We start from the raw sequence: 23354 nt of genomic DNA on the forward strand, positions 1-23354 counted from the left end.
TCGAAATATACAGCTGAAGCTGAGCTGAAACTTCATCAGGTTGGTTGTTCAGCACCCTTCTTCAGATTTTGAGCACTTTTGTTGCTTTAAACGAACAAAATGCACAAATTACAAATGATGGACTATGCCTTTAATGTTTAAAAACTTTTTGACATCCATTTTTGCATAATTTTATTGATTATTTAGGATTATTTAGGGGATTCCCAAATGAAAGTTCAAAGGAGCCAGAGAAACTGTGACGAAGCGTCTGGTACAAATTGCAACTATAACACCGAGGTCCCCTAGTTGGATTCGTTAAATCCAACTAGGATTTTGTTAAGATCTTTCAAATTGATAACTGGTCTCAATCCACCTGTCTTTTTCGCTGTCAGAAAAATGTTCGACAGAAACTGGCATTCAGCCAGAGGAACTTCTCTGATTGCACCTTTGTGCAGCAGCTTACTAATTTTAGTATTGATCACAAGTGATTCTTGATCACAGAAGGATTTCTTTTGAGGTTTTTAGGTTTGAATTGGACAGCTCAAGAAATCAATTTTACAACCTGATGTGTGTGTGTGGCCTGATATGGTGTTTAGAATCCACCTTTCAGAAGTGATTTGAGACCAATCACCCTTGTGTAATTTTAGTCTCCCGGCACTTGCCAATGGACATACCAAGTTGCAACCAAATCGGACCCTATGCTTATGTAGGGACGTCAAATGTAATGTGATGATGTCATCATGATGTCACTTCAAGTTTGATCTATACTGCATCCCGCGGGTACATACCACGTTTCAAGCAAATCGGACCTGTAGTTCTGTAGATAGGCTTTCAAAATATGCACCTTTAATGTGACGTCACGTGACCTGTGACGACGTCATGATCGGCACATATCAACAGGTGCTATTCTATGTGTGTGCCATAATTATGTGCCTAAACCAGGTTGTATTATAGCTATCCGTTGAAGTGATGTCATGAAGACGTCATTTTATGTCACATGACGTCACATTAAATACTATTGGTCCGAGTTAGTTTGCAACTTGGTATGTACCTACATGGGATGTTTATAATAGGAGTAAATTAAGGGAGACGTGAGGTCATATTAAAGGTACTTTTCAAAGGCCTATATCTATATATGGACTTATTATGTGCAATGTGTTTCGAGCGGTTCAATTTCAAGGTCCCGCTTAGTTTAATGTCCTGTGTCACTGACGTGTTGATGTTGCATTTTAACAGTGGGTTATCTACAGAACTACACATCTGATCGCTCAGCCACTTTCTACTGCATATGTGTGTCCTATCAATCTATAGCATGACATAAACATGCCAGGGGACCACGGTGCCCCAGTTACAGCTTGTACCAGACGTTTCAACAAAGTTTTTCTCCAGCACCCACGAAAAGGTGACAACGGAATGAATGGCTCCTTTGAACTTGCAAGGGAAACCCCAAAAGAATCTGCGCTTTACATGAATGCCACTCCTGAATGAAGCAATTCATAGTGACATTTGGCTTGGCATTGGTACAAGCATTGGGGAAAGACTGCATACATCAAAACACCCTGTGCCCGAGGAAATATGTCAAAACATGGTATTGTAACTCCGTAGTCCTATCCGTGCGTTTTAGTTATTCATCATTTTAGTCTCGAGTTTATTATAGTCATATTATTTGAGCATTAATATGACTCATGGGCAGTACCCTTCATAGTACCCAGTTCACTTTTTTGTGACAGCCCTAGACTTAGGTATATAATCCCCTTGCCTATAAGCTAGCAGACACTGGTAATTGCACCGGAAAACAATACACTTGGAGGTAGGTAGGAGGAGTGCTATAAGCCATGTCGCCTGGCAAGAGAAGAACGAGTCCCACAATCGCAGCAATGGGTCTCGTGGTAATGCTTCAGCTTCTTGCGATGTTGACCACGGCGGTCGCGGTGAATCCAACGGGGCAAGCCTGCGATGTGTGCGAATGCAAGGGACCCGTAGTCATCTGCACGGGGAGAAATCTGACGGAACTACCCAGAGGTATCCCTAATGGGACGAAAGCACTGTAAGTAAAATCAGTTTAGGTGGGCCTGGGGTGGGAGAGAATATCAGTGAGGTGGATTATTTTCTTAACAATTGGCAAATAGAAGTGTTTCCAAAAATAAAAACCAGTATACTAGTACTTTGTCTTGCTAGCCGAGACACGGCCGGTGGTTGATTTATCTAATGGTAATCGGACTCTGAGTACATCAAAGGCTTCCTTTTCATTTATCCCAAGTAACCTGCACAATCATTAACGAAATGGGGGGGGGGGGGATAACCCAAAAGAGGCACTTGCTCAGTAGAAGGCATCTTCCGTCGGTTTTTTTTTGTGGGGCACATCCGTGCTGAAATGTCTGAAATGTTTTTTTCCCCCCGGAAACTTGGCCTCCGTAAAATCAAAACCGGCCATTATGCAAACTACGCATTATGTGCCCATTTTCAGGGCGCATTGTAAGGGTTTGAGGGCTTGGTTTTCATATTCCTCGTTCATATCAGAAGTATTTATAACATTTTGGGAAATGGTTACTGAAAACAAATTATCCAAAATGTATTGCCAGTTTTGTTTTCATCACAAGGGGGAACATTTATGCTCAAGGGGGCACATATGTCCGGAAGAGGGGCACTTGGGTAAATCTGGGGAGGCAAGTGCCCCCCCCCCCCGATTTTTTTTTTAAGAAATCACTCATTTTTCCAAGGAACAGTCAACTAACTGATTTTTGGAAATTTACAGGGAGTAACATTGCTATCTATAAACCAAGTAAACTGCAAATGATCTACACCTTTAAGAGAACGAGAAGTCTCACCTTGTTCGGACAGTCTAACAAATCCTCCTTTCAAAATAGTCTACCTGACACATAACTTTCAATTTTCTTTTGAATAAATGTTCCGATTGTTTTCTTTTCCTCATTGTGGTCTCCTTCTTTTTTACATTTTAAACAGTGAACTCGGAGATAATTTCTTGCGGGAGATACCTTACGATGGTTTGCTGGAATTCAGATCCCTCGTCAAAATGTGAGTTGGTCTGTGGTGTAGACCGATGGCTTGTTTCCCTATTTATTTATTATAATTAAAACACATGTAGTTATTATTTTTGTTTGATGGTTCTCGAGTCTCCTCATAAGAAAACATAAGCCCTCTCGTGTTGATGTGTCCATTGCAGTTTTCGATGATATCGTAGGCCTTTACACATCTACTCGACTAATAATAAGGTACCGTTATTGCATATTATGGGGCCTATATCGTTTTAATATGAATCACGATAATTTTAAACATTGTTTCTGTTAATCTCTTGTGATTTTCCTTTTCTCTGGTTGTGATTTTGACATAGTTGTCCTAATTAATTGCAGCCTGTTTTCGCGCTGTTCGACATCCTCTCTCGTGTATGTAAATATCGTGTACATATCGAAGTTATATCTTAATCCACCCTCAATCAACCACATTTTTTCACCCTCAGAAATATAGCCAACAACTTGATCAAAACGCCGTTTAAATTACCAGGATCCGTCAGGGTCATGTAAGTCAACAATACGTGATTTTATAGGATATGTAATTAAACAAACCAATGGTACATGCACTTTTCCTTTAACGAATTTATCGCTCAGGTTACTTGGACCTAGTCAATTTTCTTGTCCAAAATTTCCCGGTGTTTCTTCTTACTTTGAACTTGTAATTGGTAAAAACAATTTCGAGGTGCATGTAGTTTGTGATATGACGCTTTATTTTGTAAGGCATGGTTGGTGATTTTTTTCTATTATTAAACGTGTAGTCGGTCATTATGAGTCTTTATATCTGAAAGTGTGCTTGGTGATATGATTGTATATTTTCGAACCTTCAACTATTTATTGCTTTGACGTCTGAATCGAATGGCTTGCCGTCTGTGTCAAATTGTTTAATGCATTGTGCATGAAGGAGGCTAGTGCGTTGAATTTTACTTATGCGGACTCCCATTTCACTATATAGTACACAGTCTTGCTCATACCCCCTCCCCCCCCCCCCCCAAAAAAAAATCTTAGAGGGGGGGGGGGCAGTTCATAAACAAAAAAAATGCAAGACATCAACATGTTCATTTCGTATTTTTGGCAGTATTGCAGAAGGGAATCTACTTCAAGACATTAAGCCAATAGTGAAGAATGGTGTGAACCTGCAATCAGTGTAAGTATATTACTTGGGGTCACAGCCATGCACGGGCTACATCCACTGATCTCTATATAAAGACTGGATAGCGGATATGCATACAACATTCACACAGTAGACTTTGCATATTGACCAATTCGCCCCCGGTCACACGAAGATGGCCGCGTATAATACGAACGTTCTACGCGTAAATACGCGCGCGTTGTATCAACAGTTGACGCGCATTTTGGTCACGTACACATATTATGATGTTCTAAAAGGAACACATTTCCGTAGTTATATTTATTTCAAAAACGCAAAAAAAGTGATTTGCGGCATTATAAGTAACCACTACGTTAGAAAAATTGTAGTAAACCTTGGTCAGTTGGTCAGTGGTGGTGGCCAAAATATAAGTCAAGTGAGCCGCGACGTTACAAAAGAAATCAAGCTGTCTATAAAGACGGCAACTTGTCCTTTGTAGATCACCAACCGGTCTCACCAATATGGCGTCAAATTCGTACATTGTGCGGCTCTTTATTAGCTATCCAGTCTTTATATAGAGATCAGTGGCTACATTCGCCTTGGAGGAAGATTCGTAATGTAACTTACGCCTGCGCAGTAATAACGCGCGAGCGCCTCTAGACAAAAGATGTTCGAAACGTCATCACAAGCCTCTGCTCCCTGGATAACATTATGATGCGCGCGGCTATTGGTAACCAGCTATAGAAGCTTGCGTAGAAGTTCTAGAACAGCACGTCCAGTAGCAAACGGGGGGGGGGGGGGGGGGGGGGGGGACAACGGGCCATGCCTGGCCCCCCCTCCCCCCCCAAAAAACCCCGAACCCAATTTTAAGTGACGTTGCAAAAATGGCAGCCACTGCATACACCACCCACAAAACTCAACAAAAGCAAAACATTTTATTTTGTTTTGAAACATGATATATACTGGATATAATTCATGAATATTTACCATGACCTGCCGCCACTGCCGCATCGTTATTTAAGGTTCTCGAGTCAGGATTATTCTGCTGTAATATTATTTATTAAATATTAGTATATTTATTCCAAAATGTAAAACTACGGATGGGCGTCATTCGGTAGGGGACCGTGGGGGGGGGGGGGGGGGGCGGCTTGCCTCCCTCCACTCTTTTCGTCCTCGATTACAAATTGTAGCTTACATTTGATTCTATAGCTCAGAATAGCTGATTTAATGACTCAAAACTCGAAACTGATATTTATATGATGATCTTTGGCCATAATTAACTTGAATTGCCTCAGATCGCGCCACAGAGCGTCTAGAATCCAAAACGTAAGCGGGCTCCCAACCCCACTGGTTTCGCGCTACGTGCTCGCATTACTTCAAATCAAGGTGTGCCCCCCACACTTTTTGAAGCGATCGACGCCTTAAACTACAACGTCAATTTGTCCGCAAACTTTTCATACGAACTGTTTTTGTTCTGTTCTGTTTTGTTTTGTTTGTTTGTTGTTGTTGTTTTGTTGTTTATTCTGTTTTACAAGTCGCAGGGTGAAACAACTGACAGTCGCAATGACTGAGAACACCACTATCGGGCCTGCTTAAGAAAATAAGATTCTCAGAAGGCAGCATTAAAATTGCGCCACCATGCACCAGTGCTTTTCATATTGAATTTGAGGCGGAAATTATTTGACCCACTTTTTCGGGGAACACATTTTTTTGGCTCTCCAAAATTGTGTTCTGTATCCCAATTGTCCAGTACGAGTCCAATTGTTGTTAGGCTCAAAGCTGATAACGCCCATATTCAGCACTCGATGTTTTACTTCACAAACTTCTTGTAGCGTTAGCATAGCCTTTTCATGACAGTAGTTAATTTTCCCACGAAAAGGTTTTGAAACTTATTTACAACTGGTAATTTATCCACAGTGATTTTAGGAGCAACAGTCTGCAAATCATCGAGACAAATACGTTCAAAAGATGTACTAAGCTTTCAAAAGTGTAAGTATACTTGACACGTTTTCGTTTTGTTCAAGAGACCGATGTAATTGTAATTGTATATCCCTTAATTGCTTCCAATGCGGTCATGATAAGTGTTTAAAGCCAGTTGAGCAGTTGTGTCGGTGACACTTTACATTTCTTTGTTGCTGCAGTTCTTACATTCTGTCGGCGTTCCGGGTAAAATTTGATGGAGTGTTAAAAAAATTAAGAAAGAAAACACAAATAATTTGACATCCAATTGAATTAAATGCAATTTGCATTTTGTGATATTCTTTATTTCATTTCATCATTTGTTTGTGGTAATGAAATAATGATTGATAGTCACAACAGTTAAGGACATCATCACGAAAAACCATTGTGCTGTCATTCCAGTTCGAATACCATAGACTGTATTTTCATTTTAATTTTTATTTTTCCTCATCGACAGATTCTTGGATGTGAACAGAATCTCGGAAATACAACCTGGAGGGTTCGCGGGTTAATCTGAACCCTAATTATCATATCTCATGAATTATAAATCTGATGGGATTGATACCTTATAGCAACATTAAACAACATTCAAAGATAATTATGTTTCATTATTAATACTCACAGTGCAATTTATTGTTCTGTTATGACGTCTTGAATATTTAATAAAGCAATAATTATTTTGTGACCACCTATCTCAACAATCCGATAAGGTGTGATTCCAGTTCTTTGTACATTCCATTATATTAGACTGAAATTGAACCTCCTGGAAAGCCAAGGCCATGTTACCCTTACTTCCGGTTTTACCGGAAGTGCAATTCTTAAAGATTATAATTATTTCAATTTTAAAAGTTACCGTGTCTGGAAAATTCATCCATTAGACAATCAAAAAAAAATTGGGAACAGCTCTGTGGTTGTTCAGTTACAAACACGATCTCTAGTATTGTTTGTTTTGTTTTCTGTACATAAAGAAAATAACAATTTTTCCGCTTTTAACTGACAAGATTTGTTAGCAAGGTTAATTTCTATTCCCTACTACTTCGAGTTAACATTTAAAAAATACAAGCGGCTCGGTCTGAAAGAGAGGCAGATTCAATGACTGCGTTTGGTACTCATTTAGATCGCATACATTTCGCATATAAGATTAAACTAACTGGGCGATTTTCAGTTGTTTCAATCTTGACAGAAATAAGAGTATTATAGAACACAGTGAAATATGTCGATATCGGTATCAATAATTAAGCCGTCCATTGATGTCAAGCGTCTGAATTCTTATTTACGTCCTAAATCTTAAGCTGTTGAGACAGAAAGAGACGTTTCTCAAGCATATTTTAGTGTGATTACAAAATTCTCAGTTTGGCGCGCGCGGGTCTTTGAAAGCCCTCTTGGTAGACTCCGTTTGGTTTTGCTGAAATTTCCATTGATTGCCTTTATAATTTCTTACGGGCATTTTGACACTATCTTACCCATTTAATGTTTAGATATTTGGGTAATACAAAGTTCGAAGAGCTAGGACCGGAAAACACAGAAGGATTACGAGTCTCATCTTTGTAAGTATAAACATATCGTCAGTAGTTTTACATTGTCTCGGCGTTAATTTTCAACACTAAGTTACTGGCTTTTACTGATTCAGATTTTAAAAATCCTCGAAAAAAGGTTTCAAGTATACAGGGTGAGTAAAAAAAACGAAACCCAAACGCTGGGACCATTGTTTTAGTGAAGTTCTGCATGTAGTACTTTTAAAATCTAGGATATGAAAGCCCAATTCATAAGCTTTCTTTTAGTACAAAAATCATTCAAATCACTAATGCACTTTTTAAGTTAAATTTTAAACACAACTACCGTTTTAAAGTTCCGTCTACGAATCACAAGAAGGTAAGTGTTCTTTCAGCAAAACGAATCACTTGGGATGTGTGTGAATTGTTTTCGTTTTGCTAAAAGAACGCACACCTTTTGTGTGATCCGTGGACAGAACGCACCGGCGATACTGACTTTTGGGCATGCGATTCTTTTTTTTTTTTCGAGGTATCGACGACACGGCATTAATTTCGTAGATGGATCTATGGATGCGACTTTTTTCCGTACCACATATTCGCTATAGGAGCATAGCGAAGTACGTGATTGGACGGATGTCACGAAGCATCAGGATCACGCATGGCTGTACTATCGCGCTACTTTAAAATCTATCAACACCGAAATCTCGTGTGTAGTTGTGTACATGCACATGATCGTACGTTGTTTATCGTCGCCTTAGCGGATATCTGTAGTACTTTAGGCGCGGATCAAGGGGGGGGGGGGGGGGAGGTATTAGGGGGTAAGAAAGAAAAAAAACAGCTCTATCAAAGTGTGTGCTATACTGTCTTGTTATGGTCGGTGAAAAGAACATTGTTCTTTTCAATCTGCAACCATGTTGTGATTGTTTTAATACAAGTCTTCGGCACAAATATACGCCAGTGAACAGGCCAACTTCATTGGTTGTGTATACTAGCTACTGTCTTGTATGTTATACAAGAGGCTCCTTTACAATCTGCAACCATCTTGGAGGCTCCTTTACAATCTGCAACCATCTTGGAGGCTCCTTTCCAATCTGCAACCATCTTGGAGGCTCCTTTCCAATCTGCAACCATCTTGGAGGCTCCTTTCCAATCTGCAACCATCTTGGAGGCTCCTTTGCAATCTGCAACCATCTTGGAGGCTCCTTTCCAATCTGCAACCATCTTGGAGGGTCCTGTACAATCTGCAACCATCTTGGAGGCTCCTTTGCAATCTGCAACCATCTTGGAGGCTCCTTTCCAATCTGCAACCATCTTGGAGGGTCCTTTACAATCTGCAACCATCTTGGAGGCTCCTTTACAATCTGCAACCATCTTGGAGGCTCCTTTGCAATCTGCAACCATCTTGGAGGCTCCTTTGCAATCTGCAACCATCTTGGAGGCTCCTTTGCAATCTGCAACCATCTTGGAGGCTCCTTTACAATCTGCAACCATCTTGGAGGCTCCTTTGCAATCTGCAACCATCTTGGAGGCTCCAATACAATCTGCAACCATCTTGGAGGCTCCTTTACAATCTGCAACCATCTTGGAGGCTCCTTTACAATCTGCAACCATCTTGGAGGCTCCTTTGCAATCTGCAACCATCTTGGAGGCTGCTTTACAATCTGCAACTATCTTGGAGGCTTAAATTGGCTTAATACAATTCTTTAATGCTCGCATCCTCAGCGATGGCTGCAATGCAACCATAAGTCGTGTTCACGAAATCCGCATTTATTTTCAGTTAATGTCCATTCTTGTTACGGAAACAAATAATATAATAATTCACGTAGCAGTATCTTCAGCTAAAATTGCCTCGCTTTCGATTCAAGATGGCGACTCATGTATAACAGCTCGTTACTGAATTACATTTGATTCATCTTCTTTCGTTTTTAATTTCGTTCAAACAGATGGCTGGATCGCGGTGAGTTCAAGGTGTTACGGCCACATACCTTTGGGAGAATCCCTCAGCTTTATCTTTTGTAAGCATTGCTCCAGAGACTTTGGATGGAATAATAGGGTGACGTGTCATAAAAAGAACTCCGAATCATAATACTGAACTTAATTATGAATCTGACATAATATTTGTTTAATTATGCAGATATCTACAGGCGTGCAAGTTGGAAGAAATTCTACCTGGTGTGTTTCAGGATCCAACAGTAGAGGCTATTTCTCACAGAAGCATAGAATCTCTGTAAGTAGGGTATGAAACTGGCGATGTTTTGCAGAAGCATAATGGTGCATTAATGGATTAAAATATTAAGCTGCCCTTTCTATAGAAATGCACTGGTGAGGTTGAGCTTCGTAACCCATGTGGAGGAGGTATTTGATTATTCCTAGCCTCTTGTTTAAAAACAATTTGCAAATAAAGCGGTTAATTAATGGCAGACCATTAGCCTTAATAATTATTATTGAGACATATGTGGAAACAATGGGAGGGCACTATACAGCTGTGTGGTTGCGAAGGCCTAAGCGTCCCCGTTGTTAAACAAAGTTAATCCGATTACGTACTTAGACGCTATAACAGAGCAGTGAAATTCATGCACCCCCCAAAAAATGGCCTTTTGAACGTTGTGTTTCTCAGAAAATATGCTCAGTATGATTGAAATGTTAAATTATAACGGAAGAATAAATTCTATACTTGATGTCAGTGAAAAAATCGCCGTCATCGATGCCAAAACGTCAATACTGGTTACTGGTAATGCTGACCTCAAAGTCGGGAAAAAATCTTTCGAAAACTTACCCAAATCTATGTATCTACCTCAATTTCTAGGAGTCTACTCAAGTTGTTATTTCACGAGTTGTTGAACATTTATATCATTAAAGTATATTCCGAATTTTAGCTTAAGCTGTTGTTGCAAACGCTTGTGTTACACCTTGAATTATCTCCAAGGAAAATTTTGACAAGGATTTTTTTCCTACCAAACTCACGTGAATGATTTTCAGGTTGGCTTGCATGCTTGGCCAAGTTTGGGGCAACAATGACGTAGCGCATATTATTATATATATTAGCGTCACTCGGCGTGACTTCACTAGGGTTTCGGTATCGGCCAATGGAAGCTGGCAAAAAGGGTGATATTTATTAAGTAATAACTCGTGAAGGAGGCTATTCTGCAAAGTTTTACTGCACACCATAATGGATAGGAACCTTATTAATATTCGTGATGCTTGAAACGATTGACAGATATTGCAAACACCAGTGTTACAAAAAATGCACGTAGCCAGGCCTACTTTTCGAATTTAAACTATAAAGTACTGAACATATCAAAACGATTTTTAGTACATGGTTGGATCATTATAAGGGAAACAAACCCTGAAAGTTGCATGAATTAGATACGGTCTTTCAAACGGGAGATATTAATTTGCAAAGATTTCGCCCGCCAACGTGAACATGTCTATGGCATGTTGTTTCATTCAATATAAAGTGTTACGTAACCTTTAGAAATCGGCCTTTGCAACCACACGGATGTATAGCGCCATCATATTGTGTCTGACATGCATAGGCCTATACTTAAAAAAGGCTAATATGTCTATCAACGTAAGATAAATTACGTTGTTATGACCTTCAGTAGACTGCATGCGCTGTTCGATTTAATATAGGCCTGTAGAAAGTTTGCAGCAATTTCATTTTTTTTCTATTAATTTTCTTCAAAATGTTTCAGTTCTTTCGAGAACAACAAACTACGGCGGATCTATCCAGGTGCGTTTCATGGAGTTAACGAATTTCAGAACATGTAAGTTAGTCATACATATTAGTAAATTTCATATTCACAGATGAATGACAAATTTCAAACAACGGATTTGCTCAAAAGTGCACATTTTATTACACCCGCACTGGCCGCAGTAGTAAAGAAATGAATCTTTATTAGAGCGTTTAGTGGCGTGGACCATTGACTGTTTTGTATATAAATGGACGGTATTTTTGGAAAACAAATATTACAATTAGTCTTTGGTTATGAAAGATGCTATTGGTATTTTTTCACATTTTATTACTGTGATGGTCACTACTTGCGTAGCTCCTGGATTGTCGATGTGTGTACAGCAACAGGGGGTAGCGATCTGATACCTGGTCTGGCGGTCAAGACTCCAATAAGACACCTCTTGAAAAGACACCCCACTCCAGGGTATTCAAAGATAATACAAAACATACTCGGGTACAGTAGGTCTTTCTCCAAACTGCCCAACTCAAATACAAGACAAGACTGATGAAAGTGAGACCTGGGAGTTGCGAAAAGGTACATGGAAAATGTGCTTGCGATTCTAAAGTGCGCGAAACAATCCCGTCAAGTGAGGGCGCCCTTGTGTCCACTACATTACTAACATAATTTTAAATATTGTTGTGACCCGGAATATTGACAAAAAATGTCATTTTGAGCCGGAAAAGTGTCAGTTTGACCCTGCAAAGTGTCAGGTCATATTTCAGCGGGACTTATTGAGGGTCTTCCAGCGCGCACGGAATGTGTTCCCTCCCTCCCTGGAGGCCATCCATTCATCTGATATTATCGAAAATGAGAAACGTTTTCAAACTCACGTTTTTTTTTTGCAGATCATTGAATAACAACGAGCTGACTTTTCTCACCAGCAACATGTTTGAAAATTCGACAGAAATTGGAATGTTGTAAGTGCACTTCAGTGCTTATTTTTTTTCAAAAAGAGGTTTATTTTATTCAAATGAAATCAACATACTTCAGTACAAGATAAAGAAACAAGGACTAGTTGATTTCGTGTCGGATAACCCCAAAATGCCAATTATTTAGGCTTACTTCCACTGGGATCCATAAAACAGACTCAAATATGTCAACACAAAACAATCAACACCGAAACACGAAGAAATAAACTTGCAAACAATAATATTTATCAAATTGCAATCTTTGATCTTCGATTTCAGTGAACTTTCAACGAACCAAATCGTTTCTGAAGGTCTGCCAGAGGATGCGTTTCACAACATTACAATACAACTTCTGTAAGTGTAAGAGCGCGTCAGAATTATTTACTAAGACTCTGGTGTGGTATGCTTTCTAGATTTCCTGCCATTACGTTTTATCGTAAATTACGACGATGCAAACATTCCTTGATATCGCAAAAAGTATTGTTTCTATCTGACGAATTTGTCTGCAATGCTAGTGAACGGCGTTGGAAAACTTGTAACGAATTATGTAGTATAACGTATAATGTGTTGTTTTTAAATTATTTGCCTGTGTACAATTTTGAAAAAAAAAATAAAAATTACTATTTCGATTAGGGATCAGTTTGTAATGCTGACGACAGTTTCCAATTCAGTTATTTATGTTTGCTTGTCGGGATTTGTTGTCCAATCGACTGACTTATATTCCAACTGGACTTCTCCGGTCGCAGACTGGTCTCCAATATCTCTACTTACAGCGGAACCAAATCAGTGTCCTGCATGATAAGGTGTTTGCGGGGCTTCGCTCGCTTAAAGAACTGTGAGTAGAGTTCGTCCTTTAAGTTTATTCCAAACTAGTTATACTTTATGCCGTGACGTCACCACTGGCCCGCTGCTACAGCTTGCTCATCACGCTTGTCATTACGCAAACCAGCCAAGGCTGTCCATGTGGCTATTGTTTTTTTATACAACACCTGAATAAATCCCCGTCTTCTGATTGGTAGGTCGTTGGTCTCATGTCATTGAATTTTCGTTCCAACCCATCTCAACCTACTTCTAAGACGGAGGATTGTTTGTGAGGTAGAGTGAACGTCATAATTCACAGCGAATATTAAAATACGTAATACACGTTGAAAATAAAAACACCATTAACGATATCAGGGGTGCGTTTTGGCGGTCATAACCAAAAATCGGTTCGGTGGTTTCTCTTTGGTTAATTGTTTTGGGGATTTGAGTACTATATGATCATGTGTAATTCTAACCCAATTAAAATTGCCGAAGAAATTCACAGACAAGAAACCATCGAACCAATTCTTGGTTATGACCGCCAAAACGCACCCCAATCCAAACTACTTGCTATGGCTGATACATAAGGAAGAAAGATTACCATCCAGGGGTTACTGTAGGAAACGAGCTTTAAAACAAAGTAACCCCTGGGGACGAGGTTGGTAGTTTCAAGGGAATAATTGCAAGATACGTACACTCTCGTTGTTGGACTCTTTCCTTTCCAGAGATTCAAACCTTGGACTCTTTCCCTTCCAAAGATTCTAACCAGCGATCTTTCAAACCATTAATCTTACTATCCATTAGGCTACTGTGGTATTTGACGAAACCTGCCTCTTGAAATACTAGGTGATGTAGCCTAAACGTTTTTTCGTCATTGTTCCTTTTTTTAATGAATCAACATTTGGAAACTACTGAATTATTCAATGAATTATGAAGCCCGGGTGGAATTTTTTTTGTAATTTGCTTATTCGTTCCCACGAATTACTAATTCATTCGCGCGAATTGCTAATTCGTGCGCACGAATTGCTAACTCGTTCGCACGCATTGCTATTTCGTTCCCACGAATTGCTAATTCGTTTCCCACGAATTACTAACGCGTTCCCACGAATTAGGAAATCGTGCGAACGAACTAGCAATTCGTGGGAACGAATTAACAATTCGTGCGAACGAAATAGCAATTCGTGCGAACGAGTTAGCAATTCGTGCGAACGAATTAGTAATTCGTGGGAACGAGTTAGCAAATTACAAAAAAAAAATCCACCCTGTCCCTTCCCGGGCTTCATAATGAATGGCTTCATCCTACTACAGAAAACGAATCGCGACCGGAACTGGCAGGTGTTTAGTATTTCGTTATGTAGCTCCTTTTGAGTAGGCATCCATTGGCTTTATCATTATCACACTGTTTGAAAGTTAAGCTTGAAACCTTTAAACTTCAACTTGACAAGTATTTGAGCATTCGAATTCCAATATTGTCTATTTAGGATGATATTTGACAACCCAATCACTGAATTAGTGGACTGGCTGTTTTACGAGACCAAATGACAAATCTGTGAGTATATATCTGTGTCTTAACTCAAAATCCGTTATTTGTAGATTAGTGTTGTAAAAAGCAAAGCTTTGAAATAATCTACAAAAGACGATACACATTAACAAACATAAACAAAAAGTTCACATTTAACACCTGTGCTTTTGCATCCTACACAGGTTCATTTTTTAAAAATATCTTGATTATTTGACTATTAGGTACATATTCCAGACCGAACTTTCGTCGATAGGGGAGCGGCCATTTGCGACCATGAACCACACTCTCCGACATGTGTGAGTATTACTGCTCCAGCCTTCCAACCTTACAGTGTCAATTGGGCAGATAAATATTTATGAGAATAATCCCTTATTAGAAAGGCATTAAATTGAAGAATTACTTTGGTGTTTCAGATCAATGTACGGCAGTCGCTTGCGGAGAATTTCCAATGCTGTCTGGCAAGATCTCGGTATCTACTGCTACGTGTAAGTTAATTTACTGCTCAGGAAAAGGCGATCTTCGAAAATCTGACTCCGTCCTAAATAACTTAAGTATGAATTCGTAGAACTGTAGACTCCCTAGCAAGATGAAGAATTGGCAGGTTTCAAAATTAGGAAGATAATTTCAGGTCAAAGATCACAGAGGTCAATAATGATGTAATTCACAGAAGTCTAGGTTAAGATTTTTTTGGGGAAAGTTTGTAACATTGTACATGCTTTGATAGATTTTGATGAAAGTTAGATGCAGTGACCCTTGGGTGCGAGACACAATGGAAGACTTTCGAGGCGCTTGGTGGCAGAAAACACAACGGCCTCTCAAATTCTCTCATTGTTCTTCATAATGTTGAGGTCAAAGGTCATGTAGGGGTCATTACAGGTCATTGTTTAAATGCAGCATGGAAGATCCTTCCGTGGGGTCATGATGTCTCAGTCTTCAAAATTCGATGTCAAAGGTCATTTGAGGTCATTGTTTTATAATACTGAGATTTGAACGGGTCTTCATGAATGGATGTTAGGCCTAACTACAATTTTTCAGAACAGAACTGCGAAAAAAAACGACACGAGTGATCCATGGAAAATTTGTTTTTATTCCATGCCTTTCAAAATAGGGGATGTGAACATATTTTGTTGGTCCACCTAATCTGATATGACCTGACATGATTAGACCTGACCTGACCTGACCTGACCTGACCTAGCCTAACCTTACTTAACTTGACCTGACCTTGCTTGACCTGACCTGACCTGACGTGACCTGACCTGACCTGAGCTTACTTAACCTGACCTGACCTTGCCTGACCTGACCTGACCTGACCTGACCTGACCTGACTTCACTTGACCTGACCTGTCCTGACCTGACCTGACTTGACCTGACCTGACCTGAGCTTACGTAACCTGACCTGACCTTGCCTGACCTTGCCTGACCTGACCTAAGCTAACCAGCAGTGGCGTAGCCACGGGGGGCGTGGGGGGGGGCGACAGCCCCCCCATGAAACCTTGTCGCCCCCCCAGTCGCCCCACTGAGATTTTGAGTTCCTAAAAAAAATATCATTGATCTACATGACGCCCCCCCCATGAAATGTTCCAGCCCCCCCCCCCAGCGCCCCCCCCCCCCCCCCCCCCCCCCCCACTGAAAAATTCCTGGCTACGCCCTGCTAACCAGGCCTGACTTCGCTTCGCTTCACAGCACAGAACTCCCAAAAGGCGGTAGGAACTGCAGGTGGAAATAAAATTCAGCTTTCGGATCCTCAGAACAAACAAAAACAAACGAAATTGGCGGACATTTTGAGTTTTTCGACCGTCAATTATTACATTGGACACAAGGATACCAGCTATTGTAAAAAGTATCACAGATCGTACTCCTGTTTTTTCTTCTTCGAGCAATCGACAATATTTTGGAGTTCGCACCAGCCACAAACAGAACTGACCTTAAAATGTGAGTATCGATATGATGATGTAAGGCAGAGTAAATATTTTTATTTGTATAAATATTTGTACTTGTGTTTGTCAGTATTAAGGTTTGTAGTCTGTTTCACTTTTGCTTGTGAATTTTACTTTGTCACGAAAAGTTTCATCTACAACACAATTGAACACATCCCTTTCTATGTCCATACCAAGTATCAATCCAAATGAACATGTAGTTCTGTAGATATAGGGTTTCGAAAAACGTATGGGTAACAAACGCAATGTAATTTGACACGTGACGACGTCATCACGATGTCACATAAATTATCATCTATAACACAAAACTGTCTATGTGCATACAAAGTTTCAACAAATAGGCCTATTAGGGCTTCATAATGATGCACCATTAATTCGATGTAACATGACACCCGATGACGTCATTATGACCTCACATATATTTTCATCTACAGTTTGTCACGTCGTTGACTATGGATACCAGGTATCAACAAAATCACACCTGTACTTCTATAAATATAGGGCTTCGAAAAATGCACCTTTAATGCGCTTGGGACCAAGTTTTAGACACTGCAGTTATCAGTGCATGCAGTGCTATTGCAAGAATGTACCTACCAGTTAAGACAAAACAGATTAAAGATGGTCTTTTATCTCATCATGCAACACGTCTCTGTCTGTTTACACTGACGAGCATCTTCACTAATTAATTTCGGCTAAATAACAACTGTGTTACTGCAGTGTCTCAAACTTGGTCCCGAGCCGAATTTGGCCCATTGTGTGAAAACAATGGTTATTCAGTCAACCATGAACTCATGTGAAAAATGATATACCATTGAAAACAGAAGATTTGTGGCTTTAAAATGCTACTAGGCACACTGGTGTAAGTTACACAATCTTCACAAAATTAAAAGCGATCTGTCTGTTGCGTTTTTTATACCCACTGTACATTGATCTCCATTAGAGATCAATATTCGTATTTCGGCGTCCATTTTTGGAAGACCGGTGCGAACTGGTCAAAATGCGAAAATAAGTAAAAGTACGGCTTATGAGCATACGCTGTCCAGTCTCTGTATGGAGATCAGTTGTAGGCGGTCGCGGGTGTCAGTCCACTGGAAATTGCCAAAAGCCCCATCTACTGTTTGTGCACAAAGTACATTGGCCATCGAAGTTAACCCTTTCATTCCAGATACCTGAATATTATGTGCGTAGGAAAACGTCACGAAGTCTACGCAATCTGATTGGTTATTATTTATTTATTTATTTATTTCTTATTTACCCTGGGGAAACCTCTCAGTGGTGGTTAAACGACGAGCGTCTGAATAGTACAGATTCGGACGCTCGGTTTGCCAGGGCGTCTCATGACGTAGGACTGCCCTGGTTATAGAGGCGTGTGTGGCTATACAAATAATGAATGTTTGTGAGTGCAATAGTAAGAATAATTTCATGAGGAGACAGATGAAATGTTCCATTCCACGAGGCGGAGCCGAGTGGAATGGAACATTTCATCTGTCACCGAATGAAATTCTTCTTTCCATTCCACGAACGTAAAACATTCATTATTTGTTTTATATAACACCTGAATAAATCCTTGTCATCTGATTGGTTGACTTCTCATAGCCAATTTATTCAGCTTAAAAACTGTTTAAAAGTTCGACAAGTTCATCATATTTATATTAATGCAAACTGTTCAACAGGTTGAGAACAATCATTTTCAAATTATCTCGATTTAAAACAGCACAACCATGACAACCACCAGCAGCAGTGACACAGTGCAATGGAAGTTCTATTCACAGTGCAATAGAACTTCCATTGCACTGTGCGCTGCGCACCACGCGCGCGCCGTGCGTTGGTACGAATAATTCAATGACATGTGATCAACGATCCACCAATCAGATGACGGGGATTTATTCAGGTGTTGTATAATATACAATAGACCACACCACTTGGATTCCATAATTATAGGTTGACACGTCTCACTCCATGCCATCGAAGCATGACTGCCCCGTGCCTTAAGCAGCAGATCTACTCACTAAAGTGAAGCAAGATTGCTCACTCAAACACTGACGATGATGCTAACTGACTCTGTCATATCTGTTTCGTTGCTTTCTCAGCGAATTAGTTGGTGACGGATTCGCCCAGCCAATAAATGTTGACGCAAGGTCTGGCCGGCATATTACAAGTTTCGGGATTTTGGTGTGACATGACCAAGACCTACGATTGGTATTGTATGCCCTGCCCACAAGGCACGTTCGGATCCAATCAGCTTGACAACAAATGTATTGCATGCCCGCCAGGTAAAACTGCCCATTCAAAGCTTCCATTATTACATTGTATGAAGGATACTGCAAAGTATCTGATGCTCACGTGTTTCTCTTAAGCCATGAGATAAAAGGGAAAACAAACGGGAAAAGATCGATTGAAATGCACACTGGGAGATAAAATTCGGCGGAAATCTGTCCGTTTGCCCCTTTTTAAAGTTGGTATACATTGAGTACAGCAGAAAATATGTCTTTGACATGTCGTAAAAACAATTTTGTCTCGAATTTTTGTTTTCTCCTGGCAATACAGGGGGCTTTTACCAAATCAAGACGGGGCAAGTGGCTGACCGTTCTCAAGGTATCAACTGTCAGAGATGCAACAATGGCACCTACGTAACGCCTGAGGCGCACCCTGGTACCAGTCCTGCGAATTGCACGGTTTGTCCTATAGGTACCGAGAAGAGCCTTCACGCTGGCTTCCGTGCCTGTCCGTGTCTTGACGGCTACTACCGTACTGACCGGTTCGGTAAATGCAATCCGTGTCCAACTGAAGGAGTCAACTGCTCAGAGGAGTACCAACACCTCCTGTCTGGCTTTTGGTGGACCTGGGACTGGGGTTTATCGGATGACAACTACCTATCCTACGAGCGATTCGTCCAAAATGTGCGCACTGAAGATTCCAGATATGACAACACAAGCAAGAGTTTTGGGGGTGTGTTACCCAAAGTGCATAATGTCCTCGCAGTGAGTCATGCGTGAATGCTGTGCTGGGTGGTATCAATGCAACATGCGAGGAAGGCTACACGGGTTGGCTTTGCTCCCAATGCAGTCCGTACTATTACCCTTGGTTCGATCACTGCTTCGAGTGTCCCGAATGGTGGTGGTTCCTGCTTGAAGTCATTGCTGTATGCGTGGCCCTTGCCCTGATTGTCATCATCATAGTTTGGCAGGTGCACAAGGTCCGAAGAAACGGTCGGTCTGCCGTCAGCCTGCTGCTTGCTCGAGGGAAGATCGTACTGGGTTTCTACCAGGTCATGGGGGAGATATTCTCAGCGCTAAATGAAATTGCATGGCCGAATATATTAACAAGCGTTGGCTCAGTCTTTAGACTGTTGGAGGTGAACATCATGCGGTTGTTTATCAGTCCTAGATGCTATGTCCCAAACTTCACGTATCCTAATATTTACATTGAGTTCTTGGCCGGCATTAGTTTTGTGGCGTTGGTTCTGCTTGCTGCCTGGTGTTTTTAACAGCTCCAAGAAATGTTTCCTGAAAGCAAAGAAAACACCGCGTGCGGAACGAAAAGCTCTCATGTCGCAGACCAAGCAGAGATGTTACTTGTTTGTGGTGATACTGCTCTTTATTTCCTACCCAAGCCTGTCAAGTGTTATCCTCACATTATTGCCCTCTGGGTGTCACCTCTTCTACATGGACGAAAAAGACACCCTCAATGTGACCAGACTTCGAGCCGATTACTCGATCGATTGCCAAACGCAGCAGCATGTTCAGTTCAACTACGCAGCTGAGGTCTTCCTCTTCTACGTGTTTGGGTTTCCCTTGGTGTTGTTTCTCCTCTTGTGGTGGAACGTCAGAAAACGGAAGAAGACCGGGCTGTCGGTGGTAGACGGGAAAGTGAGGATCAGCCTTTGCTCGATGTTGCTAGTCAATGTCGTTTGGATGCCGCTCGTGTCGCCACTTACAGAAACGAGTTGCCTGATGAGACAGATGATGAACTCCTACACACGGAACCGCCAAGCCAGGCTGAATTCAATTGGGAGAGTTTCCTGTGCGAGAATTACAAGCCAAAGTTCTGGTACTGGGAGATTCTCGAGCTAGCCCGCAAGATCGTCCAGACGCTGTTTGTGCTGTTATACGGGCCCGACGATCACTTCACCATGTTCGCCACCATAGTCATATCGGTGGGATTTCTGCTCCTGCACGCTTACGTCAAACCCATGAAGGATGCTGTCGAGCATCGTCTGCAGATATGCTCGCTTGGTACCATCTTCCTTAACCTGTTGGCTGCGTCGCTGCTTCTGTTGCCGAGCGAGGATGCTCAATCCAGCCAGAACAGAAAGGAGGTTCTCTCTGTTGTTCTTGTGCTGATGAACCTCAGTATCATCGTTTTTGTCATTGGTAAGAATCTCTTTCCATCTACCTGTTGCATCCCAACGATCTGTTTAAATCTTGCAGATGACGATATGATTCTGAGTAATACGGATTTTGGTCCTGAGACCTTGTAGCTTTTAAAATCAGAACATAATATAAAAAAGAACCTTCGGGCAACAAGTTACAAGAAAAACTTATTTCTTTCTCTCTGCTTTCATCGCTATAGCTAGCTTAATCTGGACCGGCGTGAAGGCTATATGGCGTCATGGATGCTTGTGTCGCTTAGGATCGTGCATCGCTGGGGCGTGGGGCTGGTGTTGTCGACCTCGTCGTCGTGGGCTAGTGAATAACCATCTTTACGATGACATCGACGAACAGGACTCAACCATAATGACAGTTAACTTTGAATACTAGACCTCAGAACAGTTGGTAGTAATGCCTCAATGGGGAACAATGTTACTCACGATGACGGACAGACAGGGTACAAGCTTTTCTCGAAGCTAGGTTACCTGGTGTCATTGCTGTAAATTGTTACAGGGCCATAATTAGCGGAAGACACTAGTTCATAATTTCCTTTTACAAGTTTTGTAATTTAATGTGATAATGTAAAAAAAAAAAACCACCAAAATAAACAAACATACAACCAGCCAAAAAAAATATCAACGTATCTTCATACCCAGAAGCCAATTGTGTATATTTCTTAGTAAACTTAATGGTTTGATTGCTGTGAACATAACTTTTGTTTTGAAGTGGTGGGTATTGATATGGAGTGTATGATTTATTTGCGGTGTAGGCCAAAAATAGTTGTAAATATTGTTGGAATCATATCCTGTCTTTACATTATGTAAATGCCATTCCTTTGTGTGCATTTTGACAGTATTGTTTAATGTTTATGTAATTAATGTTTTGCATGTAAAATCAACTTCCATTGATAGGGCTAAAAACAAAATTACAGATTTTAATTCACCACGTAAGAAATTGGACTAACAGATTTAGCGTCTGTGGATTAACTGTCCTGGAACAGCACAAGCACCCCACCATTAGCGAATTAAGCAATGCCATTTTTTACTTCAGACTTAATCTATCACTGTTTGTTTGACTGTTAAACCTAGCTTGTACAATTAACCTCGCTCAGATGCCAATAAAACAAGACAATGCAATTACAGTAAAGTTGGTTCAAGAGCGCGCATAATTAAATTCGGCCAATTCAAAATGGCTATTGAGCCTTTAAGTGGCCAAGTACACAATACACAGGATATAGCCGTGTCGGCGTACAATTTGGGATAATCTCAAATTTCGAACATCGGGGAATGTTAAAACTTAGGTAAGTCAGATTCAAAGGTGACATCCAGTCAGTCAGTCAGTCAGTGAGTCAGTCGGTCAGGTGTAAAAAGTAGTAGGGCTGGCCCCGTCTGGGAGTAGCCGAAAAGCCTCAAACATTTCTGTGTGTTCGATGACATCAACGTATATCTGAACCCTGTTTAGATTTTCTTCGATGGAAACCGACGTGACATACAGTCTAAAATTGTAATCGCTGTAAAAAAAAATAGTTTAAAACGGTCACGCGATCTAACTAGACTAATCAAGACCAGTTGATAGTAGTTCCTCGATAAAAGTTTCGTAGTTTAATGCTATCGTTAAAACAAAATAATCGACATATTTTTATACCCAGATGCCACAGCGTGTGTGTTTATGAGTAGACCTAGAGATCTGATTGCTGTGAATGCAGTTTTGGTTTACAAGTAGTGGGTATCACTAGTAGAGCTAATGATTAATTTGCGGTGTATACTACCAGTAAATATTTCTATGGTTCTTTTTTGATTTGCGTTCTTTTTCTTTTATAAATGTTTTGCATGTAAATTCAATATCCAGATTGAAATCACCACGTAAGATTGGAATGGCAGATTTAGCTTGAGTAGATAGTTGTGCCTGGAACGGCACCGGCACCCCTTCATAAGCGAAGTAAGCCCCGCCCACTTCTTTCTGAGGCTGAATCTGCCACTAGTGTTTGTTTGTATTAATGCTTGTAAGAACTCACTCAGATGCTAATAAAACAAGACAACGCAATTATAGTAAAGCTAGTCACAATGCGCTCAAATTACATTCAATCCTTTCAGAATTGCCTAGTAAACAAATGGCTGGATTTAGCACTTTCATTGGTGTTAAGGGATAACCTTATTGGAACTTATGGAGCAAGGTGAGACTTAAGCAAGTTTAATTCACACGTGACATGCAATCAGTCAATATTGGTCAGATAAAAGAGTACTTAAAGGGTCGTAAATACGTCGGGGGGGGGGGGGGTTATGGGGGGGGGGGGGGGGGGGCTGGTACCATCTTTCAATGAGGGCACTGTTCAAAACGGACGATAATATATCAGACAATATTGTTTTTTCAGGGAGGCACACGCGCGAAATTCGAAAAAAAATGGCACTCGTTATAGCCGCTAGTTAAAAAAAAAAAGGCACTCATTTTTTGTTGTAAAAAAAGGGCACCTGTTTAGTAAGGGCACTTGCTAAAAAAACTTCTTAAAACTTATTGGGGGGGGGGGGGGTTGAA

General features: G+C 40.7%; 1 protein-coding gene and 1 pseudogene across 1 annotated transcript; both read left to right on the forward strand.

Annotated features, from left to right (window-relative positions):
- Nucleotides 1-1760: 1760 nt before the first annotated feature.
- LOC119734586 (protein slit-like) lies at nt 1761-6569 on the forward strand. The gene is made up of 4 exons (XM_038208122.1): nt 1761-2026; nt 2944-3015; nt 3458-3517; nt 6515-6569. Exons 1-4 carry the CDS (start codon nt 1815-1817, stop codon nt 6567-6569), a joined length of 399 nt encoding a protein of 132 aa, XP_038064050.1. The 5' UTR covers nt 1761-1814.
- Nucleotides 6570-16904: 10335 nt separating this feature from the next.
- On the forward strand, nt 16905-22221 carry LOC119734587 (annotated as a pseudogene).
- Nucleotides 22222-23354: the final 1133 nt, after the last annotated feature.

The sequence above is a fragment of the Patiria miniata genome, unplaced genomic scaffold (assembly GCF_015706575.1).
Source record: "Patiria miniata isolate m_02_andy unplaced genomic scaffold, ASM1570657v1 HiC_scaffold_27, whole genome shotgun sequence".
Lineage (NCBI taxonomy): Eukaryota > Metazoa > Echinodermata > Asteroidea > Valvatida > Asterinidae > Patiria > Patiria miniata.

Coding starts and splice junctions, on each gene's coding strand:
- LOC119734586 (XM_038208122.1), top strand. CDS start 1,815: ATGTCGCCTGGCAAGAGAAGAACGAGTCCCACAATCGCAGCAATGGGT. Junction 3,016..3,457: donor TTCAGATCCCTCGTCAAAAT/GTGAGTTGGTCT, acceptor TTTCACCCTCAG/AAATATAGCCAACAACTTGA. Junction 3,518..6,514: donor CCAGGATCCGTCAGGGTCAT/GTAAGTCAACAA, acceptor CCTCATCGACAG/ATTCTTGGATGTGAACAGAA.